At 55.6% G+C, this 26617-nt stretch overlaps 1 protein-coding gene across 4 annotated transcripts; it reads right to left on the reverse strand.

Moving 5' to 3' along the window:
* Window positions 1-257: 257 nt before the first annotated feature.
* On the reverse strand, window positions 258-26349 carry ZNF316 (zinc finger protein 316). Of its 4 annotated transcripts, none has more exons than XM_032394114.1 (6): window positions 26142-26349; window positions 22285-22661; window positions 21940-22079; window positions 21013-21139; window positions 20411-20524; window positions 258-13021 (listed from the first exon to the last, which is right to left on the reverse strand). In XM_032394114.1, the coding sequence occupies exons 2-6, from the start codon at window positions 22631-22633 to the stop codon at window positions 10695-10697; spliced, it is 3057 nt and encodes a 1018-aa protein (XP_032250005.1). In that variant the 5' UTR covers window positions 22634-22661; window positions 26142-26349; the 3' UTR covers window positions 258-10694. The 4 variants fall into 4 exon arrangements, 2 of the variants coding, with proteins under 2 accessions (XP_032250005.1, XP_032250004.1); XR_004298086.1 differs by having other exon boundaries at window positions 259-4969; window positions 5589-13021; window positions 22285-26349; XR_004298087.1 differs by having other exon boundaries at window positions 259-4042; window positions 4844-13021; window positions 22285-26349.
* Window positions 26350-26617: the final 268 nt, after the last annotated feature.

Consider the following 26617-nt stretch of genomic DNA (forward strand, 5'->3'; position numbering starts at 1 on the left):
CCTTTATGAGGTATGTGATTTGTAAATATTTTCTTTCAGCCTTTTCATTGTCTTTACAATGTTTTTTGAAGTTCTTGATTTTAATAAAGTCCAATTTATAATTTTTTTCTTTTATGGATCTTGTTGTATTTAAAAAAATTCTTTGCCTAACCAAACATTTATAAAATTTCTCCTATGTTTTCTCAAAAGCTTCATGGTTTTACATTTGGTTCTCTGATCTCCTTTGAGCTAATTACGGTCTGTTGAGGCAGTCCAATAGTCAAATAGGAATTCAGAGGAAAGTAGAGAAAATGATGGAAAGGCAATATTACAGAGTGCTAAGAATTTTCCAGACTTAGGAAATATGTTCATACACCAATTTACAAAATAGGTTCTGAGCAGGATAAAGTTAAAAATCCCCACTTTCCCATTAAACTGTTATCTTTTCTTTTATTTATAGGAGTTCCTTGAGTATTTTAGACGATAGTCTCTTGTGAATTTTAGATACTGCAAATATTTTCCCCTTCTGATATCTATTTATTTATCTCTGGAGTCCTTCATAGTGCAAAAGTTATAAATTATGAAGTAATCAACTCCATCAATTATTTCCCTCGTGGCTATGATATTGGAATTTTTTTGAGTCCTTTCCTACCCCGAGGTCACAAAGATATCACCTACATTTTCTTCTACTAATATTGTGGTTTTATCTTTGCGGTTAGGTCTTCAATGTATCTGGCATCTACTTCTTTATATGATGTGAAGTAGAGATCCAGTATTATTACCCAGTTTCCCTAATATCGTCTACTAAACAGTTTTTGCTTTCTTATCATTGGTAGGGTAAGTAAATTCCTCTTTACTCTTCTTCTCCCACAGAAATTTATCAAGGTCCTCAAAAAGCTCAACCGAAATTTTTATTGAAATTGCATTATTTATGGATTAGTTTGGGGGACAACTGACATCTTTATAATATTAAGTCATCCCCTCCAAAAGCATGCTACAACCATTTATTCAAATTGCCAGTAGAGAAACACTGTTGGTATTTGTAGGTTGATCTTGTATGAACACTTGTATAAGTTCTAATCTGTTAGCAATGGATTCTTATGTTTTTCTAGGGAGATGGTCATGTTATCTGAGAATATGACATTTTAATTTATTCCATTGTAATTCTTATACTGCCTCCCTTGGAAACTCCAGTATTATGTTAAATGGTAAGAGGATGGTGGACACATCTGTTTCTAATTTTAAAAGAAACCTACCTGATATTTTTCCATTAAGTATCATGTTTGCATCAATCTTTGCTATATAACCCTTACAAGGTTAAGACAGTTCCCTTCTGGCTCTAGTTGAATTTTATCTAATGTTCTTTCTGTATGAATTGAAATATATGAATTTGATGAATAATATACACAATTGAAATAACTATATATGACTGCAGTATGTAATTAGCATATGTTACTCATAGTGTTATAAATGTATATTACATACAGTGATATATACAATTTAAACACAGTTATGTATGCACAGAATTTGATGACTAATATATACAGTTTGAAAACATTCACAAATATTGTTTTCTAGACATAAATATGCAGTATAACGCACGGGAGCGATGAACAGCAAATTAATGACAATCACTTCCACAGGGGAAAGGAAGAGAATGAAATTAGACAGGGATACATATATGGGTTTTGCTGCACCTGTAACATGTATTTCTAACAAAATTAAAATTCTGAGGCAATATAGAAAAACATCAAGTCTGGATATGGATGAAAAGTTCACGGTTGTTCATTATAGTATATTCTCTGTGCGGGTTGTTTTAAAATTTTTAGTTAAGACAATGGCTTTCTGTTTTACCCATCAGGTTGCCAGAGATCTAGAGGTTTGATAACACATACTGCTGGCAAGCCTGTTGGGAAAACAGGGGCCCATGCTGTTGATGAGAGTATACAATGTTATAATCACTTCGGCAAAACTCAAAATCAATGTACCCTTTGACAGAGCAATTCCATTCTAGGAATTTATCGTACTGATCATATTAAGAGGTGTGTGCAAAGGACGTGTACAGCTTCCAGCATTGGTTGTAGTAGCAAAAGACAGTGAGCATCTAAAGTGTCCATTCAAGGGGAACTGAGTGAATAAATAGCAACATTCATACAATGCAACTATGTAGCATTAAAATGAAGAGGTAGATCCCGTTGTGCTAATATGAAACTAACTTCAGGTTATAAGGTTACAAGGATAAAAGCATTGTGTCTGGTATTCCGGCATTTGTTTAAAAAGAAAGGTAGGAATACATACGTATTTGAATATGCATATTGTTGCTCTGGGACACAAGAGATTAATAGGCAGTAGGTGCCTTTCAGGAAGGGAATGGCAAGTGGGTGTGACTAGAGAGTAGGTATGAGCAAAAGACTCAACCTTTTATTTTCACTGTAAACTAAAACGCCTTCTAATATGTTTGAATTTGTATAATATGTGTGTATTAATTGTTCAAGCAGATAAAAAAACATTTGTATCAATGGTATTTTAATGTCCCTGTCATCTTTTTGTCTTGTCTCTTCTCAGGAGTTTCTAAAAAGGTAGTCTGGGTTTGTTTCTTTGGGGCTGAGGAGGTATGGGGCTTTGGAAGTTTCAGGTGGGCAGAGAGGCTCCCCAACTCAATAGCGAGTTGTCACTAGCTGGGGACCACTCCAGACCTGATGTCTTTAGCTCTAGACGTCACCTGTTCCCCTCCATTCCCCCCTGCCCCGAGCATGTTTATTGCACAGATTGTTTTTATAGCACTGTGCTAGTCAGAGGAAGAGAACAAAACAAACTGTCCCTACCTTGTTGGATCGCACTGGCCCACGGAGGAGACAGCCATTAAACCAGTAACACGTGTAATACTGCAATTCGTGCTAAGAACTATGAAGGCGAGAACCGCGCATTGCCAGAAGACGGTGGAACAGAGCGATTTAAATTAAATTAGGGGAGCAGAAGACCTGTCTGACAAACAGATGTTTACGCTGGAACCTGAGGGATGCTTTGCCATTTAGGACTCTATCCGGTGCAAGTATAGAATCCAGCTCAAATGAGCTGGAGCCAAAAATGGAAAATTATTGTCTTAACTAAAGAGCCTAGGATGGGGCTCACTAGCTTCAGACGTGGCTGGGGCTCGGGGGAGGGAGAATCAGGAGTGACTACTTAATGGAGTGATGGAAATGTTTGGGAACTTGACAGGGGTGGTGATAATACAACATTGTAAATGTACCACATACCACTCAACCGTACTCTTGAAAATGGTTAGTTTTATGCCACGTATATTTCACCTCAATAAAAAAGAAAAAGATAAAGAATCTGCATGGGATTCTACGGGGGCGGAGGGGGGATCCAGAGCATTAGGAATGGCCTCTAGGTGCAGTGGTTAATAACACCCAATGGGAGAAGGACAGATGTGTTCTGACCCCTTTCATTTAACGTTCCCCGGTGCTCTGATGACACTTCCAGAAGATACGGGAATGGCGCACATGCATAGTCTCCTGAGATGATCCACAAAAACAGACCAGAGCCATCTGGTTGCCCCCTTCTGTGCGTGGAAATCACAGTGTCTGTTGGCCTTTGGCAGGTGGCTGCGTCTGGGAGCTGTGCCTGGCTGACACAGGACAACATGGGGACCAGGGAGTGACAGCCCCCAAATCCTGTGTCAACAGGCAGCTTCCTGTGGGGCTCCCTCTTGATGGAAGGGGCAAGGAGCTGGTGCGTGGGCATGTGTACCCATTCTCATGTCCTTCTAAGTGTGCCTGCTGGAATGCTAACTCCTGCACTTCCCAGCCTTCCCTGCTGCTAGGGTTCTGGACTCGAATCAGGCCCTTCCAGTTAGATGCACTTGTGTAAGTTTTGGCAGACGGAGGAAAGGACGGTGCATCTCCCTGATGCTTTGAGTATTGTGCTAGCAAAAACATTGGTTTTTTTGCAGGCCGTCCAATGCTCAGCCACCAGTTCCATGAATGACAAGTGGAAATTAAGCAAGTTCACGTTTTTGTCACCTGTCCTGCATGTTGCCGTCTCTGCCTGGAAAGAAATCCTAAAGGGTGACAGGACATGAGAATCAGCATCTCGGCATAGTGATTCAGGAAGGCACGGCTGGTCTTAGGACTGTTCTCAACTGACTTGCACCTGGCCCAGACCCTCTAAGAGTGGGCTGATCATTTGGGAAGGAGGTCCTTGAAGGAACACTACAGCCGGGCCTATGTGCATCGGATGTTGTAAAGGGCTAGGTCTGGGATGGGAGCTGGGAGAAGTGCCAACATGAGGTGGAGCTAAAGCCCAGAAAGCCTCAAACCAGGATCAAAGAAAGGAGCTTCCCCCGGATTTGGGGAGAGAGAGAGCCTGGATAACGGAGAATTAAGAAAAGCCTGGAAAGGCAGGATGCCGGCCACGCCCCAAGACTATCCCTGTGTTCTCTTCCACATCTACACTGGGAGTGAACAGAAATGAGCCGCAGCTTACCTCATCAAGGGGAGGGATTTCCAGCTGGAGATTTCCCTATGTATCAGTTAATACAGGGGTACAGTTGATGTTACCCATGGTTTCTGACTCTCCAGGGAAGAATCCTCTGTGTGGGTCTTAGTGGGAGGCAGTGCCTATGTCCCCCTATAGATGCCAAAGGGGCCAGGTATTCTTAACCTCCTGGCAGCTGGGAAATGTGCCCCTGACCCAAGCCCAGCCAATCACATGCTTCTACCTGGGACTTTGAATCTTCAGGGAACGATGCAAATACAGAGGGTCTATTGAGAAATTGCTTATGACAGCAGCAGATGTTAGTCATCCTAACTGGATAATTCCTGGGGCAGGACCTTGGTTACGTCTCCAGTGACCAGCCCACCTTGGTCATGCTCTTGGGGAACCCAGGTTCTTGTTGCTTCTCTGCTCAGCCAGTCTCAGCATGTGGCTTCCATCCTTGAAGTGACTTCTTTGTCTCAAGATGGCAGCTGACCTCTACCCATCACATCTGCATTCCAGGTACAAGAAAAGAAAGATCAAAGGGCAAAAAGATATACCTCCCAACTGAATCAGGCCCTTTTCAAAGAACTTTCCTGGAAGCCCCACATAATTATCTTTTCCTTACATTCAATTGGCCATTTCTATCTACAGAGGAGGCTGGGAAATGTCATTGGGGCACATCGGCACCCCCAGCGGTACAGAGATTTTCTTAGAGCAAAGGAAGGGGAGAATGGATACAGAGTGGACAACTAGGGAGGGCAAAGAGAACAAAGTTAAAGGGAAGTAATAAAAGTGATATCAATCTGGGTGAGATAGCACATCAAGGTTGCATCCAACATACTCCTTGTTTCGATCACATAGCAATGAAAGATAAAAGTTGTCAACAGATAATTAAAAAGACAGAGCCAGGATCCAAAAGCAAAGTGAACATCTCTTTGGATCAAAAATGAGCAGAAGCAATGTGAGTGGTGAGAGAAAAGGCCTCATGGGCTCTAGGTTTGGAAGTGAGCAGCAGGTGCTGGGGGCTCAGCTCGTGGGGGGAAAGGACACTGTAAAGGCTTCTGGTGAGAAGAGGACCCGAGGCAGGTTCACGGGGTGAAACAGAGCTGGGAACGAGGGCTGCCCACCTGCTGCTGAGGACTGTGGATTACAGGGAGCTGAGGACCTAGGGAGGTGGGCGAAGGGGACTGAGATTCAGCTTCCTGACCAGGAGGCCTCCTTCCCTGGGCCGCAGCGTGCCTGGTGTCCTCATGGAGCAGCAACCTCAGAGCACTGTTACCACATTTCTCGGTTACCATGGAGGTAACCAACAACTGCTGGACTTCTGGACAGGGGGAGAGAGAGAATGAAACCCAAACATGACCCAAAGAAACAAAGAAAAACCCTCCTACTCAACATGAGCCTGCTTGCAAAGTAAGTTTCCAAAATATGAAGGATCTAATGCCAAGAAGGGCAGTCAACAAATTTACCAAAGCATGATACAAATTAAGCTTATGGAACAATACGGCAAGAACCTAAATAAATATGTTCAGGCTAGTCAGATATAATTAAAGACATAACTTATAAAAAAAAATACAAAGCGAAAACTGCACACAGCCTCACAGTGGCCACTGTGGCTGCCGGTTATGGTAAGGGGCGTCCGCATTCAGTCTGTGTCTCAAGGTGGAAACAAGATCCTGGTTCCTCCCTGGCCCAGTTCTTGTCCGAAAAGAGTTTACTTCATGGCCCTGAGATGCGCCATGCTGGCTTTCCCAGCCAAGGTCCCTTTTGATCTTCAGGTCCGCCTTTCACCATAGCTCTGCTCTTCCATGTCCAGCCCCTCAGGCATGTTTTCAACTCTGCTGGATTCCCCCATTCCACAGAGACCTAATTCCTGAAGCTCCCCATCCTCATGCTCCAATTGGACTGATGTATAGTTGTTTTCCCAGACAGCTTTCTCCTGGACTGGCTCCACTATTTCCTACATCTCAAATCTTCCTCTTTCTTGGTCGATTCTTTTGTTGTGTGACATGTCGCCTATAAACGGTTAAAGGATGGTAAATTTTCTGAATTCTTGCAGATCTAAAAATATCACTTGTCAGAATAGCTTGGCTGGATATAGAATTCTAGCTGGAAAATTATTTTTTCCTTAGGGGGGGAAAAAATCAACCGAATAGGATTGAGCACCAAATTGTGGTCCCTAAATATCATTTCCCACTAAAGGAATCCTGGCTCCTTGGAGAATTGGCTGATTACAGGTTTGGGGTAGGAAATTTTCAAGGTAAACCTGAGATATCTTATCTTACCAGGAAATATGGAAGCTATTAACTTGGACTGGGTGGGGATAGATCATAGCCACAGCCCCAGAAATACCTCGGCCTTGGCGAGTTGTTATTGTTGTTCTAAATAACCTATTTACATGTTTGAAAGAAACAGAAAAAGGCAAGCCATTCACCTCTGTAAAATTAAGAACAAAGCAAGATTAAAACGATTGTTGATGCCCCCTGTTGGCGAGGCCGTGGACCACCAGCACTTTCTCACTACGCTGGGAGAATCGCTGTTGGACTGGAGTTAGCCTTTCTCAGTGACAATTTAGCTATACTCCAAACTTTAAATACACATGCCTTGTGGCCTGGCAACATCCACCTCTAGTTCTTTTTCTAAACAAATAACTAAAAATCTACATAACTGCACAGAAATATGTACAAGAATCGACATTGCAGCATTGTTTGTAATTGTGAGACACTGGGAACAACCAGATACCCATTGTTGCAGGAGAGGTTACATCAATTATGGGTACGTCCACAAAATGAATTGCTATGCTGGGGCAGTTAACATGAGTGAGGTAGTTCTGTCCGGTGGGAAAGTATGTCCTAATGTGTTGTTAAATGAAAAAAACAAGTTGTAAGGGAACGTGTAAAGTATGTCCCCAGTGGAGAAACATTTCTGTTCCATGGAAGAAATGGGCCCCCACGCCTCCTGAAGCTGCTCTGGTTCCTGGTGGCTGGATGTGGTGTGACCCTGTAGGATGTAAGTGTGCACGTAACACATTTTGTCGTACTGTTGGGATTTTTACAACTAGCATGTATTTTATAATCAGGAAAAAATTAAATAATGAACAAGGATCATAAAGCTTTATTTAATAAATATAACCAAAAATTTCAAAATACTTTATTCCATATGTAGCCAATTAGGGAAAGAAAAAATAAAGAGTTAGAAGATGTCTGAAGAGATCAAGTGAAAGGGTCAGGAGCAAGGAAGGAGGTTGGGGAAATGCAAGCAAGAGGGAAACAGGAAAATAACAAAGGTAGGGGGAAGCCAGAGGGGTGCTCAGAGCCTCAAGACTCTCAAAGTACCACCTTGCATGGGTCACATCTCCTGGGGGCTTCTACCCTTGGCAATGATAGAAGATGCTAAATTGACACTTGGGGAATCAGTCAGGGACTCCAGAAATTTGGAAGTCCTCTCAAAACCAGAAGGGCTGTCTACTTTCTTTTTTCTATGACCATCAGTTGGGTCCCCCGCCCTCCCCCAAATAAAAAAGAATTTGGCCAGACATCTGTAAGCTCTATCTGGGAATAATTGGCCTTTTCTGAATAGACTTTAAGATCCTCAAGGCCATCAATTTTTAACTAGGTCTTAACATCCATCTGCCACTCAAAGCCTTTTTTTTTTTTTTTAACTGAAACATTGGATTCTGTTCTGATGCCTCCAAATCACATCTCGAAGACAATTTACTTCATAGTTCATATTTTTCCGAATCCATGCGCAAAGAATGGAAGGTCAGATCTGGTTATGGGGCATCATCTGGTGAGAAGGTAGTCAATAAATCAGTACAAAGGAAGGAGTTTGGGGGTCCTGGGGAGGTGTCCTTTGCCTTGGCACAGAGCAGATGAGCCTGGATAAACCCACGAAGCGCTGAGGCCTCTGAGGAAATGTCTGGGACTCAGTGCATGTCTGGACCCCCAGGAAGGGGACCTGGCCCCTCTCCTTTGACCAAGGGAAGGCTGGAGAAAACAATCCTAAGCACAATAAGATCCCAAGATAGGTGTATTACAAAGAGTATGTGGCAGTGTGGGGGGCCCGCTGGGGACTCCCAGAAAGACTTGGTAGACACAGGAGGCAGGAGCCAAAGCCCATCTTGGGCTGACTCCTCCCGGGCCATTTCTAGTTTCTGAAAGGAGAAACTCCTAAAAAAAGTTTTTTGTGGGTTTTGTTTTGTTTTTTTGCAGAAAAAAGGCCCGAGACCTTTCAGAGCCTCCCTGAGGGCATCGAGGAGCGGCAACAACATGGAATCCAGTCAGAAAGCTCATTTCTCCACTCTTTATTAAAGCTAGGTCCTCCTGCTGATGGCTCCGGGCCAGGGCGGAAGCAGCTGGGGCCCAGGGGGGCACCAAAGGTATGCACTCTGAGGGGTGTGCAAGGAGAATGAGCACGGAGCCAAACCCCAGCCATGCAGGGCTACGCTGCTTGCCCTTGGCCCCTGAGGTTCCTGTCCCACAGGGAGAGGAAAGAAGCTGAGGACAGGGAAGGCGCCACCCAGCATTGCTGATGCCTCCTGGGACCCCTGCCCTCCTCAGCACCCCAACCCACCCCACCACCTCACCCAGCCAGGTGAATTCTTAACACCACCATCCGCACCCCCTTTCCCACCCACCAACTACTGCGCCTCCTACCCCGCCCCCAGCCTCAGCAGCCTGGCTGCTGGCTCTCAGGCCCCAAGGCCATGTCTACACTAAAACAGAAGGAACTAGGTCTAAAAGGGAATGCAGTTGCTTCAAAATCTGTTTTCTGGCCCCACTCACACTGGCCCAAAAGGCATTAAGGGAGGAAAGGATCTCACGTGAGCCATACTTCAGCTGCCTGCCCCGTGGCTCCCAATGGCCCAACCCGGAGGGTGGCGTGCCCACCAGGCGCGGGCCTTGCATAGCTGGCTGCCTGGCTTGTCATTGAGCCACAGGCTCAAGTCCACACCCCCAGAGGTGGACTTCCACTGTACAGACCGCCCACCCTGTGACATGGCATTCTGAACAGAAAGACGACTTGCTTCTAGTATAGAATGATGACAGAAGCAGCATTAAAGGGACCTGCAGACGTCCTAGGGCCCTAACCCCATAGGGATGTGAGAAACGATCCTGCTGCCGACCTGTCACTTTACAATTGGTTATTAAATTTAAACAAGCACTGGGCTTAGAGGGCAGGGACCCATGTGTCCACCTGCCCGGGGAGTGGGGGGTGGGGTGGGGGTGGTGGTGGCGGCCCAGGCAGTTGAAGGCTGGGGCCATGGCCGCAGCAGCCAGCAAGGGGCCCCTGAGGATCTCTGAGTGTGCCCCCTCCAGCTGCCAGAGGTGAGAGTACCAAAGGACTCAAAGGGGGAGGCGGAGACCAAAACCCACCGGGCAGAATTGTGCCTGGCTGATCTAGGTGCTCAAGTGGGGTGAGAGCGAGTGACCCTCCCCCAGAATAAGGCTTCAAACTCCCTCAGGACCCTGGAACACCTGCAACCCACCCGCCTGGGGCCACAAATTTGGTTTCTGGCTTTTCCTCCTCCTCCCAGATTCTTCAGGCCATACAAGAGATGGAAATAAATATCCACAGTAGACAGAATAAAAGCTTTCCCAGTTGCATCTCTGTCCCCCCTGTGCAGGGAGGAACATAGTCCTCCGGAAACCCAGAAGGCTTCCCCTAGCCCCGCGCAGTCCTTAAAACTTCCCGGACACACTCAAATGACCAGAAGGTCCCTGAAGTCTCTCACTGAGGAATGGGAAGAAGTCGTCAGCCAAACCCACGGGAGGAGCCGGATGCTCGCCCTCGACCACCCCACCCTCCCCTTGACGCAAGGGCTTCCCCTCCCTCGCTGTACAACCCACTTACAAACTCATCGGCCACCGGTCCTCCGGGCCACCCAAATCGGAACCCGAGTGAAATAAATAAGATCGCCTGCCATCCCTACCGCGTGGCTCCACAGCACAGACCCAGGGATGCCGCAGTCTTGGTCGGGGTGGCCGCCCCCTGCCCTCGCCTCCTCCGCGCGCGGCTCTCCTCTCCCCACGCGCCCCCTGCACGGCCGGACGAGCTTGGCGACCCGGTTTCCCAGGGCCGGGCAGGAGGGGCGCCCGAGGCCGGGGGGCGGCGCGGTGCACCGGGGGCTGAGGGGAAGGCACCGCACCAGGACTGGGGCCCTCAGCACCCCGAGGCCAGAGGAGCAAGGGGCCGGCGGCCCAGCGGGCTGCGCCTCCGTCGGCCTCGGGCCATCACAGGATGCTCTCCTCGTAGGCGCCCGAGGGCCCCGCGAAGGTGGCCGTCGGCTCAGAGCCGAAGCTCGTTCCGCCCGCGAACTCCAGCAGGGTGCTGCCGCGCTCCCCGGGCCCGCTGCCCGCGCCCGGCGGCCCCTTGGCGGGCGCCTCGGCCTTGGACGCGGGGGCCGCTGGCGCCGAGCCGGGCGCGCCGGCCGCGCTGCGGTGCGTCTTCATGTGGGTGAGCAGGTGCGAGCTCTGCGAGAAGCGGCGGCCGCAGTTGGCGCAGGCGTACGGCCGCTCGCCCGTGTGCGTGCGCTGGTGCGTCACGAGCACCGAGCGCTGCGAGAAGCGCTTGCCGCACTCGGGGCACGGGAAGGGCCGCTCGCCGGTGTGGCCGCGCCGGTGCTTGGCCAGGTTGGAGCGCTGCGCGAAGCCGCGGCCGCAGTCCGTGCAGCGGAAGGGCTTCTCGCCCGTGTGCGTGCGCCGGTGCCGCTTGAAGTCCGAGCTGTGGCCGAAGCCCTTGCCGCAGTCGGGGCAGCGGTGCGGCTTCTCCTCGGCGTGCGCCCACTGGTGCCGCGTCAGCGCCGCGCTCTGCCCGAAGCGGCGGCCGCACTCGCCGCACGCGTAGGGCCGCTCGCCCGTGTGCGCGCGCCCGTGCGCCGTCAGGTGCGCGCGCCGGCTGAAGCCCGCGCCGCACACGCCGCACACGAAGGGCTTCTCGCCCGTGTGGCCCCGCACGTGCGCCGCCAGGTGCGAGCCGCGGGCGAAGCGCGCGCCGCACTCGGGGCACGGGAAGGGCCGCTCGCCCGTGTGCGTGCGGCGGTGGCGCGCCAGGTGCGAGCCGTACACGAAGCTCTTGCCGCAGTCCGCGCAGCGGTGCGGCCGCTCGCCCGCGTGGTAGCGCTGGTGCTTGGCCAGCGCCGCGCGGCGCCCGAACGTCTTGCCGCAGTCGGAGCAGATCCACGGACTCTCCTCCTCTGCCAGCGCGGCGGGCGCCGGCTCGGCCAGCAGCCCCCCAACGGCCGGCGCGAACGCGCGCAGCCCGCCGCCGCCGCCGCCCCCCGGCCCGCCGCCGCCGAAAGGGTCGCAGGCTAGCCCGGCGCCCTCCACCAGGGCGAGCCGGCCCCCCAGGGGTCCCGGCAGGGGGCGCCCGTCGGCCTGCAGCCGCTCCCCGAAGTCCGGGAGGCCCAGGATCGGGAAGCCGTCCGGGTGGAGCCAGGACTTGGGGTGCACGGGAAAGTGGAAGCCGAGCGGGTGCGAGGAAGGGCCTTCGCCCTCCCCCAGGCCGTTGCCCAGCTCGAGGAACCGCCTGTCCGGCTCGGGGTCCTCCTTGCGCCCGGGGCTGGGCCCCACCGTCGCCGCCGCCTCCTCTCTCGCCTCGGCCTCGGCCTCGGCCTCTACGTCCGCCTCGCCGGCCTCGGCCTCCTCGGGCCCCTCCGGCCCGACCTCGGCCTCCTCCGGCCCCGCCGCGGGCACCGTGTCGCAGGGCTCCCGCCGAGGGCCGTCACCGCCGGGCTCCGCGCAACCGCCGCCGCGCCGGTGGCGCTGGAAGTCGGCGCGCAGGCGGAAGGCCTGGCCGCAGTCGGGGCAGCAGTGCGGCCGGTCGGCCGTGTGCACCGCCTGGTGCCGCGCGAGCGCCGAGCTCTGGCTGAAGCTGCGGCCGCAGTGCGGGCACGGGTAGGGCCGCTCGCCCGTGTGCGTGCGCTGGTGCGTGACCAGGTAGGAGCGGCGCCCGAAGCCCGCCCCGCAGAAGGCGCAGCGGTAGGGCCGCTCGCCCGTGTGGATGCGCCGGTGCGTGACCAGGTGCGACTTGTAGACGAAGCGCTTGCCGCAGTCCGGGCACGGGAAGGGCTTCTCTCCGGTGTGCGTGCGCTGGTGGATGGCCAGGTGTGAGCGGTACACGAAGCCCTTGCCGCACTCGTCGCAGCCGAAGGGCTTGACGGCCGCGTGGTAGCGCTGGTGCTTGGCCAGCCGGGACCGGTGCGGGAACACTTTTCCGCACACGTCGCACGTGGTCTCGGGCCGCCCGGCCGGAGCAGCCACAGTGGCAGGGAACGCCCAGGGCGCCAGCAGGTTCGCGCCAGGCTCCCGGCCCGGCAGGAAGGGCTTCGCCTCGGATCCCTCGGCCAGGACCCCGAGGCTCCCGGGGTCGGGACCCCACCCCTCCGGGGTCTGCGCTGAATCCGAGTCATCGGGGCCCCACGTCCCAGGAACGTCCCCCACGCCGTAGGCCGCTGACCAGAGCCCCGGGGGCTCGTTCTCTTCCTCGGCCACCTCCGCCAGGAAGTCCTCGTCGTCGTCCTCCTCGTGGTCGTCTAGGTCGTCAGTCCAGAACCAGGCCCCTGAAGGCGACAAAGGAAGGCCAGAAGAAAGGTGAGAGGAGGTCGAGGCAGCCCCTTGCAGGCTCCTCCCTAGAGAATCACAGCTTGCGCGGGACCCCAAGCTCCCAAGCTCCCCCGGCGCCGAGCCTCCATCCGCAGGCTCTGGACAGGGTGCTTCTGCATTCCACGAAGGGAGAGGCTGTGCGCGCTCCAGCGCACACGGGGCAGTAAAGCCACGGCCTCCCTCAGGAGGAACTCTGCAGCCGGGAGAAATGTGCGCGTGGGTGTCCCTCCTAGGGGAGGCCCAGATTCCTTTACTTCTTGGACTGTCCTCAAATGGCCTCAACTAATTAATCCCTCTTCCAGATCTCCAGTGCTTGCCGCCCTGCTGAGAAACAGGAACGCTCTACAAAGTTGGTGACCGTGCCTGTAGGTTCCTGGGAGACCAGGGGCTAAGCCCCTAACAGGCGTCTGGTACTCAGAAAAACGGAGACCCCTGAGCTGTTCTCCCCAAACCCCGTGTCTTCCAGAGAACTCTACCCCCCACGCACCCCCACCCACCCCCGCTTGGCCCAAGGCAAGCAAGCCCCCAGCACCAGCTCAGCCGCAGGGCCCTGCAGCTGAGGACCTGCCTTGTAAGCACCTAAGTTCTGCTCAGCATCCCTTCCGCTCTGAGTTGTTCTCCACCAGCCTCAGGCTGGCCAGCAGTGGTGGGTCTCCCTCCCACTCTCAGAGCAGAACCTGAAAAGGCTGCCTTGAGCCAAGGAGACCTAGAGGGGCCACTGGGCCCCAGCCCTCTGCACTCATCCTAACAGCCTCCAGCAACGATTCAGGCACAGCCCAAGCTTCCCTGCTAAGGCACCCCAAAGCTTGGCTTTTTCTGAGTGGCTGTGCATTTGGGAACCAGTCCCAAGCTGGCTAAGACTGGGTGAACTGCAAGCACCCTCCTATCACAGAAGGCCAAGGACACCCCCCCAAAAGGTCCTGCAGTTCTCTACCTCCTCCACCAAAGTGACCTCTCCCTTCAGTGCAGAGCGTGGGTACGGAGTCAGACCTGGAGGGTTTTCTAGTTTACAAAATGGAGTGCTGATTGTCCTGCCACCATTCTCAGGAGAGAACTACCATTTGCGGAGCAGGCACTAAGTCACACAAGGAACAGAAGGGAAAACGCCTGACCCACGGTGGCCCCAGATGTTGCAAAGCACCTGTGTGCCTACTTTCTCATGTACACTCCACCCCGTGTGGGTCCACAGTGGTCGCACACCATGCTGTCGCCCTCCCCAGAATCCTAGCATCTGGAAGGTTCTAGAGGGTGGGAATCCCCTCCTCTACCCCACCTGGGTCCACCACCAAAACTGTGGCCAGTGTCAGGCATCACCTGGCTGGATGAGTGTGGATCACCGAGTCCTGCCCCCGAGGGAAGGTGGGGGCCCAGGAGGGCTGCCCACCCTGGCTCAGCCCTCGTCCTGTATTCTGTACAGCACTCTACATGTAGGGTGATATGGTCACATGGGAGAACACAGCAAAGCGCGGGGACAGATAAAGCCAGACACAGAACTGTTCGGGCATGATTTCAGCTGTGAACAAAAACACGCATCATTTAAAGGCGTAGAGAAATGGGTTATTTTATTTTTTTCAGAATTATACTTTCAAGTTTTCTACAGTTAGTACTATTATACTGTTAAAGTAAAAATAAGTTTTAAAATAGGAGACCAAAGTTTCCTGAACTAAGCTCAGTTTAGGTGCAGCCGCCACCTGGGGCCACGAGTGGGTGGCGTGAGGCGTCCGCCCCTTGCAGAGCACAGAGAAGGCCCAGCTCCTCACTGGGAAGGCCAGAGCACCCTCATGAGACAGCAGGGGATGGTGGAGGGACAGGCAGTTCCGCGGGTACTCAGATCAGCTGGGAGTTCTTGCCATGAGTCTCAAAAAGAATTTTACCACAAGACTCTGGGGACGGTCTTGAGTAGTTTGAATTAGAGACTCCCCAAGGCAGGGGGAATTGAAGCACAGGAACACGTTCAACGTCTTAGTGGGGTTAGTGTGCACCCCAGGACCTAGCCCAGGGTCAGCCCCTGCTGGATACAAAGCCGACACGCAGGCCAAATTACCGTGGCCACTCAGAACTGGGAAGGGTGGGCCAGGTCCCAGTGACTCCCTCACAACACCTCTTCCTTGGGGTCTAGGAGCAGCGGAAAGCCCCCACGCACGCCAGGGAAGGGGAGCCCGTGCCGGCCCCCACCTCAAGCCTCTGCAGAGGGGACGATACAGGAGGGACCTCCGGAGCCGGCACAGCCTCTTGTCCAGGAACGAGAAACCACTGAACACACGGCACGGCGGTGGACAGCAGCACTGACACCAAATGAGGGGTAGGAAGGGCGGCCGTGTCCCTGGGGAGTCAGAGCCGGCTGCACCCCAACATCGCCGGGAGGAGCAGGGCCACCGGAGGGGGATGCAGAGGAAGACCAGCCTGCCCTGAGGCTGGGTTCTGTTCCCTTGTCTTTGTCACTAAAGTGGGCCAGAGTCTGGAGGTGGGGCCCTGGAGTGGGGGCGGCCAATGGAAAGGTCACTCCAGGTTCCCAGGGGGTTTGCTGGAATCCAAGTGAGCACTTACCAGGTCTCCTTGTGAGACGAGAGCCAGAGCAGAGAATGCTTTTACAAGGTGGGTGAGGGGACATTTTGTAACAGGGGCCTATAGGGTCAAACACAGTTGCTTCTTCCAGAACCCACAGGGGTAGGGCAGAGAAGAGGACCCTGGGAAGTGGGAGCTGCTGCTTCATCTCCCCGCGACATTTGCTCCCAAGGACTATGACCCTGGGTGATGATTAGCTAAGCTGGAACCAGTGCTCTGAGGCCCGATGACAATCCCAGGGGCTGACCCGTGGCCCTGTCAGGAGAGCCCCCTCGTCAGTTAAGTGCCCTACCGAGGCACTCATCACAGGGCCTCGGAGAAGATGAAAACCCCCGAGCCCCACGCCTGGTGCACCTCTGTCCCCGAGCTGCTGGGAGGCCCACCGCGGGCTGCTCAGCACGACGGACACACAACGCCCTGAGAACCAGGCCGTTTTCTACGACTCCCGCCCCCGGGGCAACCTCTGCCCGGTCCGGGAACCCACCCTGACCTGGTCCCATGGTGAGTCGGCTCTGACTAAACCCATCTCTGCTGGGGCCCGAGAGTAAAGTCAACACCTGCTCCTGACTTCTCCATCCAGACCCGGAGACTCGAGGTGCGTTTGAGGAGAGCCCCCCCACCGAGGAACAGTTAGAAGGGGAGGACATGCACAGGGTTGGTGGGCCCAAGCTGCAGGTGGGCTCCTGCCTCCAGGACTGCTGGTCAGCTGCCCTTCCTTCCCACTGAGCAGGAGTTTGGTAACCAGGGCTGTACTCAAGTGTGGGGGAGACGGCAGCTCGCGACAGGGCCAGGTTCCTGTACTGGGCTCTGTCCTCCCATGAGCACAGGGCCCACCCCCCATCACTGGCAGGTGATCTCTCTGGCCTCAGTCTCCTCATCTGTACCATGAATATAATACCAAGGACCAGCTATTAATAGGAGCCTTCCTCACGTGGAATGTTTCCTGGCTCCTTCCCCTTCTGCCTACACCACGCGCCCAGGGCTCTGAGGCAAGACAGGACCCAAGTGCCTTCTCCCTGGCTCAGACAAAAAAAGGGGATTCGGGGACACCCAGGGCCCCCTCAGGGGTGTGCCAAAGGCAGGGAAGGCCCACGCTAAGGACTAATATCCCCCCGCCCCGGTGGGGCAGACAGGCCCAGCCCAGGCGCTCCGCCCAGGCGCTCACGGGCTGTGTGAGGTAAAGACCACCTGCAGGCTGGTCCCGGGCCTACATTCCACGGCTGCTCCTGACCTCCTCCCCTCCAGAACCACTGACTGTGCTCACTGACCCTGAGATGCCCCCACCTTAGTGTTTTACCTCTTACTGCTCTGAAATTCTCTCTCTCCTTTCCTGGGGCATCTTAAGCAGGTGTGATCCTGCATGCTGTAATTCTCTTCCGTCCTTCACTTTCACATGAGGGGCAGGAGTGCAGCCAAGGAGGGGGATCAGCAGCCGGCCCCGCTGGGTGCCAGGCCCGCTCCGGGTGCCGGGGAGACAGCACAGGGGAAGACAACACACAGTGCTCGCTCTTACGGAGGCGGCCGGAGGCAGCAGACGGGGAATGAGGAAGCAAACATCTAGGCAGGACCGTTTCAGACAGCGCTGTTTGCTGTAACTGCAGGGAACATCCTGGAGAAATGCAGGAAGGCGTGCTCCTGAAGTCCGTGTGCTCAGAGAACACGTGACTCGAGTGGGGCCTGAGAGCCGAGCCAGCCCCACAAAAGGCAATCCCGGCAGGGGAAACAGTGGGCACAAAGGCCCTGAGGCAGGCGAGAGCTTGAAGACTAAGGTGGTCTGAGGGGCCGAGCCTGAAGAGCTAAGGGTGTAGGAGATGAGCTTGGAGGGGCGGCAGTCTCAAGCCACAGCAGGGCCCAGACGCTGCGCCAAGTGCACGGGGAAGCTACTGGAGGGCAGGCAGAGGCAGCTCGAGGACACCTGTGGCCACAGGCCCGCTGGCCTCCTGGGAGCCTGGGACAGGGTGGGGCGAGGAAGGCAGAGCGACAAGGACTAATCGGGCACGCAGCCAGGCCCACTCAGGTGCCAAGGACACTGCAAGAGGGGGCTGGAGTAGGAGAAGCCCCTTCAGGTGCAGGTTCACTCTGAAATGCCCATCAGGTAAGTGAGTGGAGAGGCCAAGCATACGGATGGACAAGCAGACAGGAAGAGAGCTGGAGAAAGAAGCTGCGGATGGGCAGCATCGACGTAAGCTCTGGCCGCAGTCACCTAGAGAGAACAGAAGAGGACGCAGGACTGTCCTGGTCTCGGGAACAAGCGAGGGCAAGTGGAGAAGCAGCCGGGAGGGCAGCTGAGAAACCGGGGCTGTGTGGGGTCCTCAGGGCCAAGAGGGTCGCCCGCAGAGAGCGGAAAGCCAACCCAACAAGGACACGGAGCCAGACCACCGGGCCCAGGTGGTGGCGGTGTTCTCAGGAGGTGTGTGGTCGGCTGGCAGGCACACTTTTCTCCAGCCACGACCCAGCTGCAGTGCAGATGTGAGCAGGAAATGGGGTCCTGCATGGGCAGGGGTCTGGCAGGCGACTCCACGGGGCTATCACAAACGGGGGGTGGGGGGCGAGGCACTGCTCTCCAAGCCGGGTGAGGAGAAAGGCACAGGAAAGGGGGTGGGGTCGGGAGAGGTGAGGAAAGCGAGCAGCAGTGAGCTGGGGGGGGGGGGGGGGCATGGGTCAGGGGGCTGGAGCACGGAGCTGGAAGGGCAGAGCAGGGGACTTCAGGTCAGTACAGCAGACGGGATGGGGCGCCTGAGTGGAAGAAGCCGGCCACAGTCCAAACCTTTTGGCCCAATTCTTCAAGAAGCACAAGAGAGGAAGACACTTGTGTTTTGCCAGACTACAATCTAGAAATCCAGAAACTGTCAGGCTCACAACAGTTAGCATCCGTCCTGCCAGACCCAGCAATTCTCAATTCTCGATGGACTCAGCCACACAGAAATGAGTACGGGGAGAAGAGGAGAGAGAGACCATTTAGCAAACAGACTACAATCATAGTTAAGAAAGGCCTTGGATGGGGCACCTGGGGGGCTCAATCGGTTAAGCGGCCCACCCTTGATTTCAGCTCAGGTCATGGTCTCAGGGTCCCGGGATCAAGCCCCGAGTTGGGCAGGGGAGTCGGCTTGAGGATTCTTTCTCTCTCTCTCCCTCTGCCCCTCACCCTGCTCTCGCACGAGCACATGCACACACACTCTCTCTCTCAGATAAATAAAAATTAAAAGAAAGAAAGAAAGGCCTTAGATGGGTTTGCCCTACCAGAGCTGACCCTAGCAGACAGGGACATGTCTAAGACCATGCCTGGATCCTGTATCAACCTCGGGCTCACTGGGTGGCACGGGCGGGGATGGGGGGAGCAGTCGAGGCTCACCGGCCCTGCTACAGCGACCAGCCGCCGGCCCAGCTAGCCAGCCTCCTCAGGGTGCTGCCGAACCCCACCCAGGACCACCCACACTGGAGCCTGCAAAAGGCTGTACCCCAGGACCCTCCAAGAAGCATGGAGAATGGGGGTACATCTAGCCCACATGATGAGAGACTGGCCAAGGCAGGCCTGTGGCCCCTTTATCTGCAGGTGGCTTTTCTGAGCTGTGCCCGTAAACAGGGCCCACCTCTCACTGAGACCCCCCTCCGAGAAACATCTGTCCCAGACTCGTCCCGGAAGCAGCTGTGATGGTCTCACCAGTCAGAGCCCACCCAAGTCCGAAGCCCAGGAAGGATTCCCAGAAAGGGCCCCACAGCACGTGGAGAGCCGGGGCGGGAAGGCCATCCCGCAACACCGTGGCAAGTGAGCCCTGCGGCTGAGCCCACCTTGGACAAGCCACGGCGTCACCACTTTCAGAGTCAAAGTCCTCATATGCGAGGGCGACTGGTCGCCTCTGCCCTGCTACGGCCCAGGCTTGTCGAGAGAATACAGAGTAAATGGGAAAACACTTTGAAGAGACCACCCGTAGGCGCAGTAACACGGTCTGTGTTTTTCTGTATTTTTATTTTGAAATATGTCTATGAGCTGCTCCGAGTCTACCCAGGCACCTGATTGGCACGAGCCATCCAGTGGCCCTCACTGGGGGGACGTCACTCGAGCCCAAAGGCGGACACACCCTCCACGGATCTCTCTCAAACACTGAGCCTGACTCACAGACCTCGTGAAGCACCTCCACAGAACCAACAGTCCCACGTCCTCGGCTTGGAAATTATGGATTTAGGTCAAATTATTTGTTCTCCATGTGAGCAAAGCGAAGCTCAGACAATTGGGGAAACAGAACCACATCAGCAGTGTCCAGAGAAATTCGCCACCCTGAACACTTCGCTCCCAAATCTCCTTTCTGGAAGGGGTAGAGCTGCGCACCCAGGCCAGAGGCCTGCCCCCCAGACCCTTTGTTCAGAGATAGCCCAATGGGTGGAGAAGCCACAGGACCGGTTCAAGTGTGGGAACCAGAAAGGCGGGTTCCGGCACTCTCAGCCAGAGTCTGCCCAGTTCCTGCACTTATTTCTCTGAGCCAAACACTTAACAAATGGCCCTCACTTAGAAAAAACAAAAAACAATCAGAGGCTCCAAGGCAGGGACAGGGACATTTTCCAAGGCTCCTAAGAGGAACCCGCAAGGATTCGCCAGCCTGGAGAGGCCAACGCACAAAGGCAGAGGTTAGCGCGTGGCGGCCTCCCTATGCAAGCGGCCCACTCCACATCCCAGGCCAGCAGCATCAAGGCCACGGCACAGAGCTAAGGTCAAGGCCAAAGTCTGGCAAAGCCCTGAGGAGCTGCGTCAGCAGAAACCCCACGAGATTCCATCTCCTACTCACCTGTGTAGACGCCAGTGACAATGTCTCCTTCATCAGGACGGGGGCTATCTGGGACCCAGGGCTCCTCCCCTTGCTCCAGCCGGAAGATCAGATCCGGCTTGGGGATTGGGTAGCCTGGCCAGGAGAGAAACAGCCAGCAGCTGCAGGGCTGCGCTGGCCAGGCCCCGCCCTCACCGCACGCAGTGCCATCCCCGACATGCCAACCGGCTCCTCACTCTCCCTTCCCGGGCCAGCCCTCCCATCTCCCGGCCTCCGCCCTGGGAAATCCCACATTCACAAGTCTAGAGTTTTGCCCTGAGAGCTGCAGCTGTCCTGCTCAGCCCCTCCACACACCTTCAGCCCCTCTAGCCCCTGACTCCTCAGCCCCGGAGGCCTCGGGGGGCAGACGGCCCAGGGACCGGAGCTGGACGGGCGGCTCCCAGAACACATCCACCTGGCTCATGGCACTGCTGGGCCACAGCGGAGACCCGGGTCCCTAGGACTCCCCCAAGAGGTGGGCTGGCTCCAGGACGCCCCTCTCTTAGACTCTGGGGCTTCAGAAGCCACTCTTTCAAACGGCTAGGCTGCTGGCAGCCGTCAGACCACAAAGCCTCCCTACTTACCCAAGGACACCAGGATCCCATAGTTTTCCTGCATGACGTCCTTGTAAAGGTCCCGCTGGTCTGCGTCCAGCCTTTCCCATTCCTCCAATGAGAAGTACACGGCCACATCTTCAAAGGTCACCAGCCCCTGGAAAACAGAGCCCTGGCCTCTGCCCTAAGCTGCCTTCGGAGAGAGGCGGGGGAGCCGGAGAGAGGCAGGGGAGCCCCTAGAACGCGAGCAACAGAAAAAGCTCGTCAAGAAGAGCTGACCGTGGTCCTGCAACACGGAGCTCACGGGGACACGGCCCGACATCCCATCACTGACAGGCCTGCAAAGGCCCAGCAGTACTCAAGGTGCGCAAGCCTGGTGGTGGCCCTGAAAGCCAAAGACCCCATTTCCGTTCAGAGATTAGGAACCCAGGCTCAGAGAGGGCGAACGCTCAGCGTGTGGGGGGGCAGAGCCACGACTCACACTGAGGTCAGAAGATGAGAAAGCTCAAGTCCATGGCTGTGCGGGGAGGCTGTGTCCTCCCCCCTCATTGTCCACCTTAAGCCAGTGGTCACATCAGCAACGTGAGGGCCCACGCCTGGGTACCTAAGCGGCATCAACTCAACCGACTGTGGGCACTGGTGCCCGATCTGACTGGGCTCGGCAGGAAACCCGAGCCTGGACAGGTGACAGGCCCTCCAGGTAAGGGGCCGCAGTGCAGCCACGTGAGGGGCAGTCAACATCCTCAGGACATGATGGCCTGGGAAGGGTTGGGCCCCGGGAAAGTGGAACCACGTCCCGTGGGCTTGGGGCTAGAGATCCCCAGTCACTTCTTGCTGCCCCGTCCCCGCTCACAGCCCGAACTCGCCCTGAGGACCACAGAGCCTCTGCTTTGCCCACAGGGGTCTCCAGGACAGCAGGTGCCTGGTTAACTGAGCTCCAGAGAGACAGCAGCTCACCTGAGATCCAGCTGTCAGGGAATCATCATCATCTTCCTCCTCTTCTTCCTCCTCTTCTTCCTCCTCCTCCTCCTCCTCCTCTTCCTCCTCCTCCAGGTCCTCATCCCTAGGCGTGGCTGGAACCCGGGCGGCCTGCAAGGCTGAGGGGAAGACCTGTTAGGGGCCCGCCTTCCCCGTCGGGCCTTGCTGCCATGGTCACCTTTGCCCGGACAGCAAGCAGGGGCAGGAGTTCCAGGCTCCTCCGTTTCAAAACCTGGGTCCTGATGCTCCAGCTCCACCCTGTCCTGGCCTGCCCTCCCAGGCCCCCACTGCCTCCTACCCCGGGAGCCGGTTCCTTTCTCTTACCCTTTCCCTGGAGAACTGGGGACTTGGCATCAGCAGCACGGCTACAGCGCTCCTGGGTCCCCAAGGTCAGACTCTGCTCCTCTGCCGTCACCTCCTCCACGTCCTCGTCCTCCTCCAACTCCACCTCCACCTGATCCACGTGCCCTGCCCGCCCCCCATCCTCCTCGTCCTCCACCACCTGCTTGTCCTCGCCTTCTTCCACTACAATCTCTTCCTCCTCCTCTATCTCCACCTCTTCCCCCTGGTCTTCTTCCTCTTCTTCCTCCTGAGCAGGACCACATTCCAACCCATCCTCCACCTTCGCCAGCTGCGTGGCTGGTGAGCCTGGAGTGGTTCGCAGGGCTGCCATCTTCCCCGGAGGAGAGCCTCGGCTCGGCCTGAAACACAGACGGGCGGCGGTGACGAGCGCCCGCAGCACGCTCACGCGCCCTGCTCGGGCCTCACACGGGCCTCACGCCGCCCCGCGGGAGGCAGGACTCATCCCCCCCATTGGACGGAAACGGCTCCTGAGTTGAGGAAGGACCAGGGCTCTTCCCATGAGCTCAGGTGGCACAACTGGGACATTCTGTACCCAGAAAAACTAACCACAGAGCCCCTCTCCGTGACCCCATTATGCGGCCTCAGCTCTTTCTTGCCAGCAATTATGTGCTGGATATGAACTAACGTGCTTTCTTGGAGTAAATCAGGGATTTAGCCCAGGTTTTTATCCTCAGGGGCCATGAGAAGCAGGGAGTCCAGGCAACACGGCCGAGAGTGGCCCACATTTGGCTGAAAGGGGTGAGTGCAGCCTGGGAGGAACGGCTCACCCGGCATACAGGGGAAAATGCTCACCCAGCTCTCAGCACCCACACTGTGCCGGCAGGGGTGTGAGAGGAGAGGCCTGAGCAGGGGTGCAATGAGACCGGTGGGCTCATTCACCACTGCCGGGAAGGCCAGCGGTCAGGCTCCCTCCTGCCAGAGGCAGCACACAAGAGGTCCTGAGTGCATCTCCCTTGCCCCTCACTCCATCCAGGGCATCCAGAAAAAGTTCAACAGATCACGGAGATCTGGTTCATCGCTGGACCGGCAAAGATGATCTAAAATGCCCTGTGACAACTCTTCAAGTTTAAAGGATCAGAGAATCCCAGGAGAGAATCCTACTCATGCCACCGTCACAGCTGGCTCAGCCCAGGTGCTAGGCAGAGAGATAGCCAAGCTGCCGCAAGGCCCACAGCCAAGGGCTGTAGACCTGATGGACAGGAGGCTACGGGCCCAGGGGCCACTCCTCCCTCCCAGGTGCCCGCTGGAGGCCCAGGGGCAGGACAGGGTCACAGTTTTGACAAAGTCAGTTTCTGAGGCTCCTTTTTGAGTGATAGCTTAAGAATGAGCCCACCACCCAGCATTGGACCCATCAGTGCTTAAGACTTAAACAGGGCTCTTTCCAAAGTGGTCCAAGCCCACTGCAAACACAGCAACCCCCGAATCCTGGGACGAGGGCATGAAGGCCAGAGGGTTCCTGCAGTCAGGCCACATGGGGCAGCTGGGTCCACCCCAGCTCAGCCGGCTCCACGAGTAGACAGCATCTGCCACAGAACCCCAACAACAGGACAGGGACGCCCCACGTAAAGACGTGCAGGGTCAGGAGGACAGCTCAGAACACCGGGTACCTATGAAAAAACTGCTCTTATTCCCCAACCCATCGCTTTTTTATTAATCAGGCAGCACACATTCATTCTCTGAACTGCTCCTAGCTACTGCTTTCAATCCACACATTAACAGCTAGGGAACTCGGAGCAGCCACGAAGGCCTCCCAGAGACCAGGGCCCAGGTCCAGGAGCTGGAATGCTCGGGCTCCCAGAAGCCACCTCTGTCCCACCCCTCACGCCCCCTCTAGCTGACTGGATCGCGAATTCAGTCACTGAACCCAGCGTCACAGGCGAAGAGCTATGCCTAGGTGGGCCGCCCCAGCCTTCAGCCTCTCCCCAAAACCGACATCCTCGGTCTCCGTAGCTCTTTGGCCATGTGAAGGCGCCGGAGTGTAGAAACACGTGTGCCAAGCACTACTCTAACCACCTCCAGGAAGACGCAGCCGCCCTACCCAGCACTGAGGGCACTGAGAAAGCTCAGCAAAGGTTTCCTAAGCGCCACCCACCTCAGGATCCAGAGGAGGGCTTTCCTCACCCAGGCCTCAGGCTACAAATCCAGGCTGAACCCAGACACCACACCAAGCCCAGCGGAGCTGTCTCCTGCCTGGCCACCGTCCAGAGCAGACTCCCACAGGCCGGTCTGCCGTATCCAAGGACCCACTCGCAACAGAAGAAAACCCCAGGGCTTTGGAATAAAGTGGCCCCGTGCTGGTCCTACCTCTGAACCTTTGCCCATGCTATTCCCTTTCCCTGGAACTTGCTTCCCTTCTTCTTCACTGATCCTCTGGAGGTAGCCCCCTAGGCCCCCGTTTCACCCAGTTCCCCGAACTCTGTCCTCACAGCACCTCACTTTTATATATTTACGGAATTGTCTCCTTACTGCCTGTCTCCCCAAACACACGGTCAACTGCAAGAAGACGGAAGTTCCCTTTGCTCATCCCTGAATCCCCCCGTGTCAGACACAGAGCTACTCAAATATTTATTAAGGAAGTAACTCTAAAATCTGTAATCAATGTGATGAACATGAGATTTTAAAAACTCAGGGGCTCCTGGCTGGCTCAGTCAGTAGAGCATGCGACTCTTGATCTCCAGGGCGTGACTTCAAGCCCCACACTGGGCCTAGAACTCACTAAAACAAAACAAAACTAAACACCTCAGTATTCTGGCCCCACTGCCACATTCCAGAATAGACTGACCACTCTTCAGGGTCCTTCCAAATGGAACCCACACCAGAAGCACTGAGAGTCTCTGCCTTCAAGGAGGCTGGTGCACCTGCTGGTGACCAGGGAAGGGAAGGGCTCAGCAGCCCTGGAGGTCAACAGTCAGCCCGCAGATGGAACCATGGCCTAGCACAGCCAGACACCCCACATACCCCAACCCAGAATCCAGAACAGAATCATTCTGGAAAGCAGACTTCAGTCACTCGGGCACCAGGTGCCTTCTGCCTCCCCAGGCGGCTGGGTGCTGGGCTCACGCCCCCAGACCCACACACTTTCCTTTCTTCTCTTCCCAGCCTGTCGGTCACTGACACTCACTCTGCCCACTTCCAGGCGCCCGATTCCAGGTCAGAAGTCACAGAGGGTCATGTAAGTAGCCTCATCAACATAGCGCCCCCCACCCCACTCATCCCAGACCCTTATTTCCACCCAGGCCCTGCATCCTAGGATACAGCACTGCAGACGCTCACAGCTGAGGATGACAAGACACCCTCCATGGAGACAAGGGAGAACCAAAAGAACAAAAAAAGTTTGGAAACTGTTAGAAACTCTCCACAAAAGTCCCAAATGCAAGGAACCTACATAGAGAAGCAGAAAACATATATCTAAGCCCGTTTCCTCCCACACCCCTGTTATTCAAGGCATTCCACGTTTTTGTCTCCTCCAAAAAGCTTTCCTTCCTTGACTACTAGGATCCTCACTGTGTGTCCGTGGATCGGGCTGCCCTACCCTCCAGGATTTAGCTCCTGGAGTAGCTGTATCCGTGGGGCCATCCCAGCTCCCCGAGGCCAGCCCCTCACCATGCTAGCCAGCTCCCCAGACCTGCCAACACTTGTTGAACCAAACTAAGTACCAAGGTCTCACCATACAGGTGCAGCCAGGGGCCTGATCCTCCTGCACACCTCCCCTTCTCGTTACCCACCTAGTCCTCTACCGAAGGCCCGCCCCCTTCCCACCTGCGTGGCCACATGGGGCAGCCCAGACCCTGCCCAACCCTAGGGAGAGGTTCCCCTACCAGACTACCAGCAGTAGAAGTCGGCACAGCAGCCCACCGGAGCCTCCATTTGCAGAGAGGGAGGACCCACACGAGGCCCCCAAGGTCACTGAGCAAGCTCACGGGGCGCCCGGCCAAGCCACTTCCATCCCTCCAGGGGGCTTATCGGCTTGGGTCTCCCGCAGAGGCCGTGGCGGTGACAGCCCCTCCTGGATGGGTGTGTCCCCGGGGGCGGCCACGGCCCAACCCCCGCCCCTCAGGCCTAGCCGGCGGCGGGCACCTCCCGAGGACTCGCGCGTGTCCTCCCCAGCCCGCCTGCTCCGCGCTGCCGGCCTCCGCCCGCCCCGGGGGTCGGAGCCCGCCCCCAACGCCCGGGCTGGGGCGGGGGTCCGCGGGCCGCGCCGGGCGTGGGCGCGGCCGCCGAATGCCCGGCCAGCGCGCCACTCCGGCCCTGCCAGGCCCAGGCCGGGGCCCCACCGGCCCCGCGGCCTCCCCGC

Source organism: Phoca vitulina, unplaced genomic scaffold, assembly GCF_004348235.1.
Source record: "Phoca vitulina isolate PV1807 unplaced genomic scaffold, GSC_HSeal_1.0 scaffold79, whole genome shotgun sequence".
Taxonomy (NCBI): domain Eukaryota; kingdom Metazoa; phylum Chordata; class Mammalia; order Carnivora; family Phocidae; genus Phoca; species Phoca vitulina.

What these genes read in the sequence shown, in the direction of transcription:
- ZNF316 (XM_032394114.1), bottom strand. Translation starts at nt 22,633, where the DNA reads ATGGCAGCCCTGCGAACCACTCCAGGCTCACCAGCCACGCAGCTGGCG. An exon ending in CCCTGACAGCTGGATCTCAG is followed by an intron (nt 21,140 to 21,939) that starts GTGAGCTGCTGT and finishes TCTGTTTTCCAG; the next exon opens with GGGCTGGTGACCTTTGAAGA. An exon ending in TGGGATCCTGGTGTCCTTGG is followed by an intron (nt 20,525 to 21,012) that starts GTAAGTAGGGAG and finishes TCTCCTGGCCAG; the next exon opens with GCTACCCAATCCCCAAGCCG.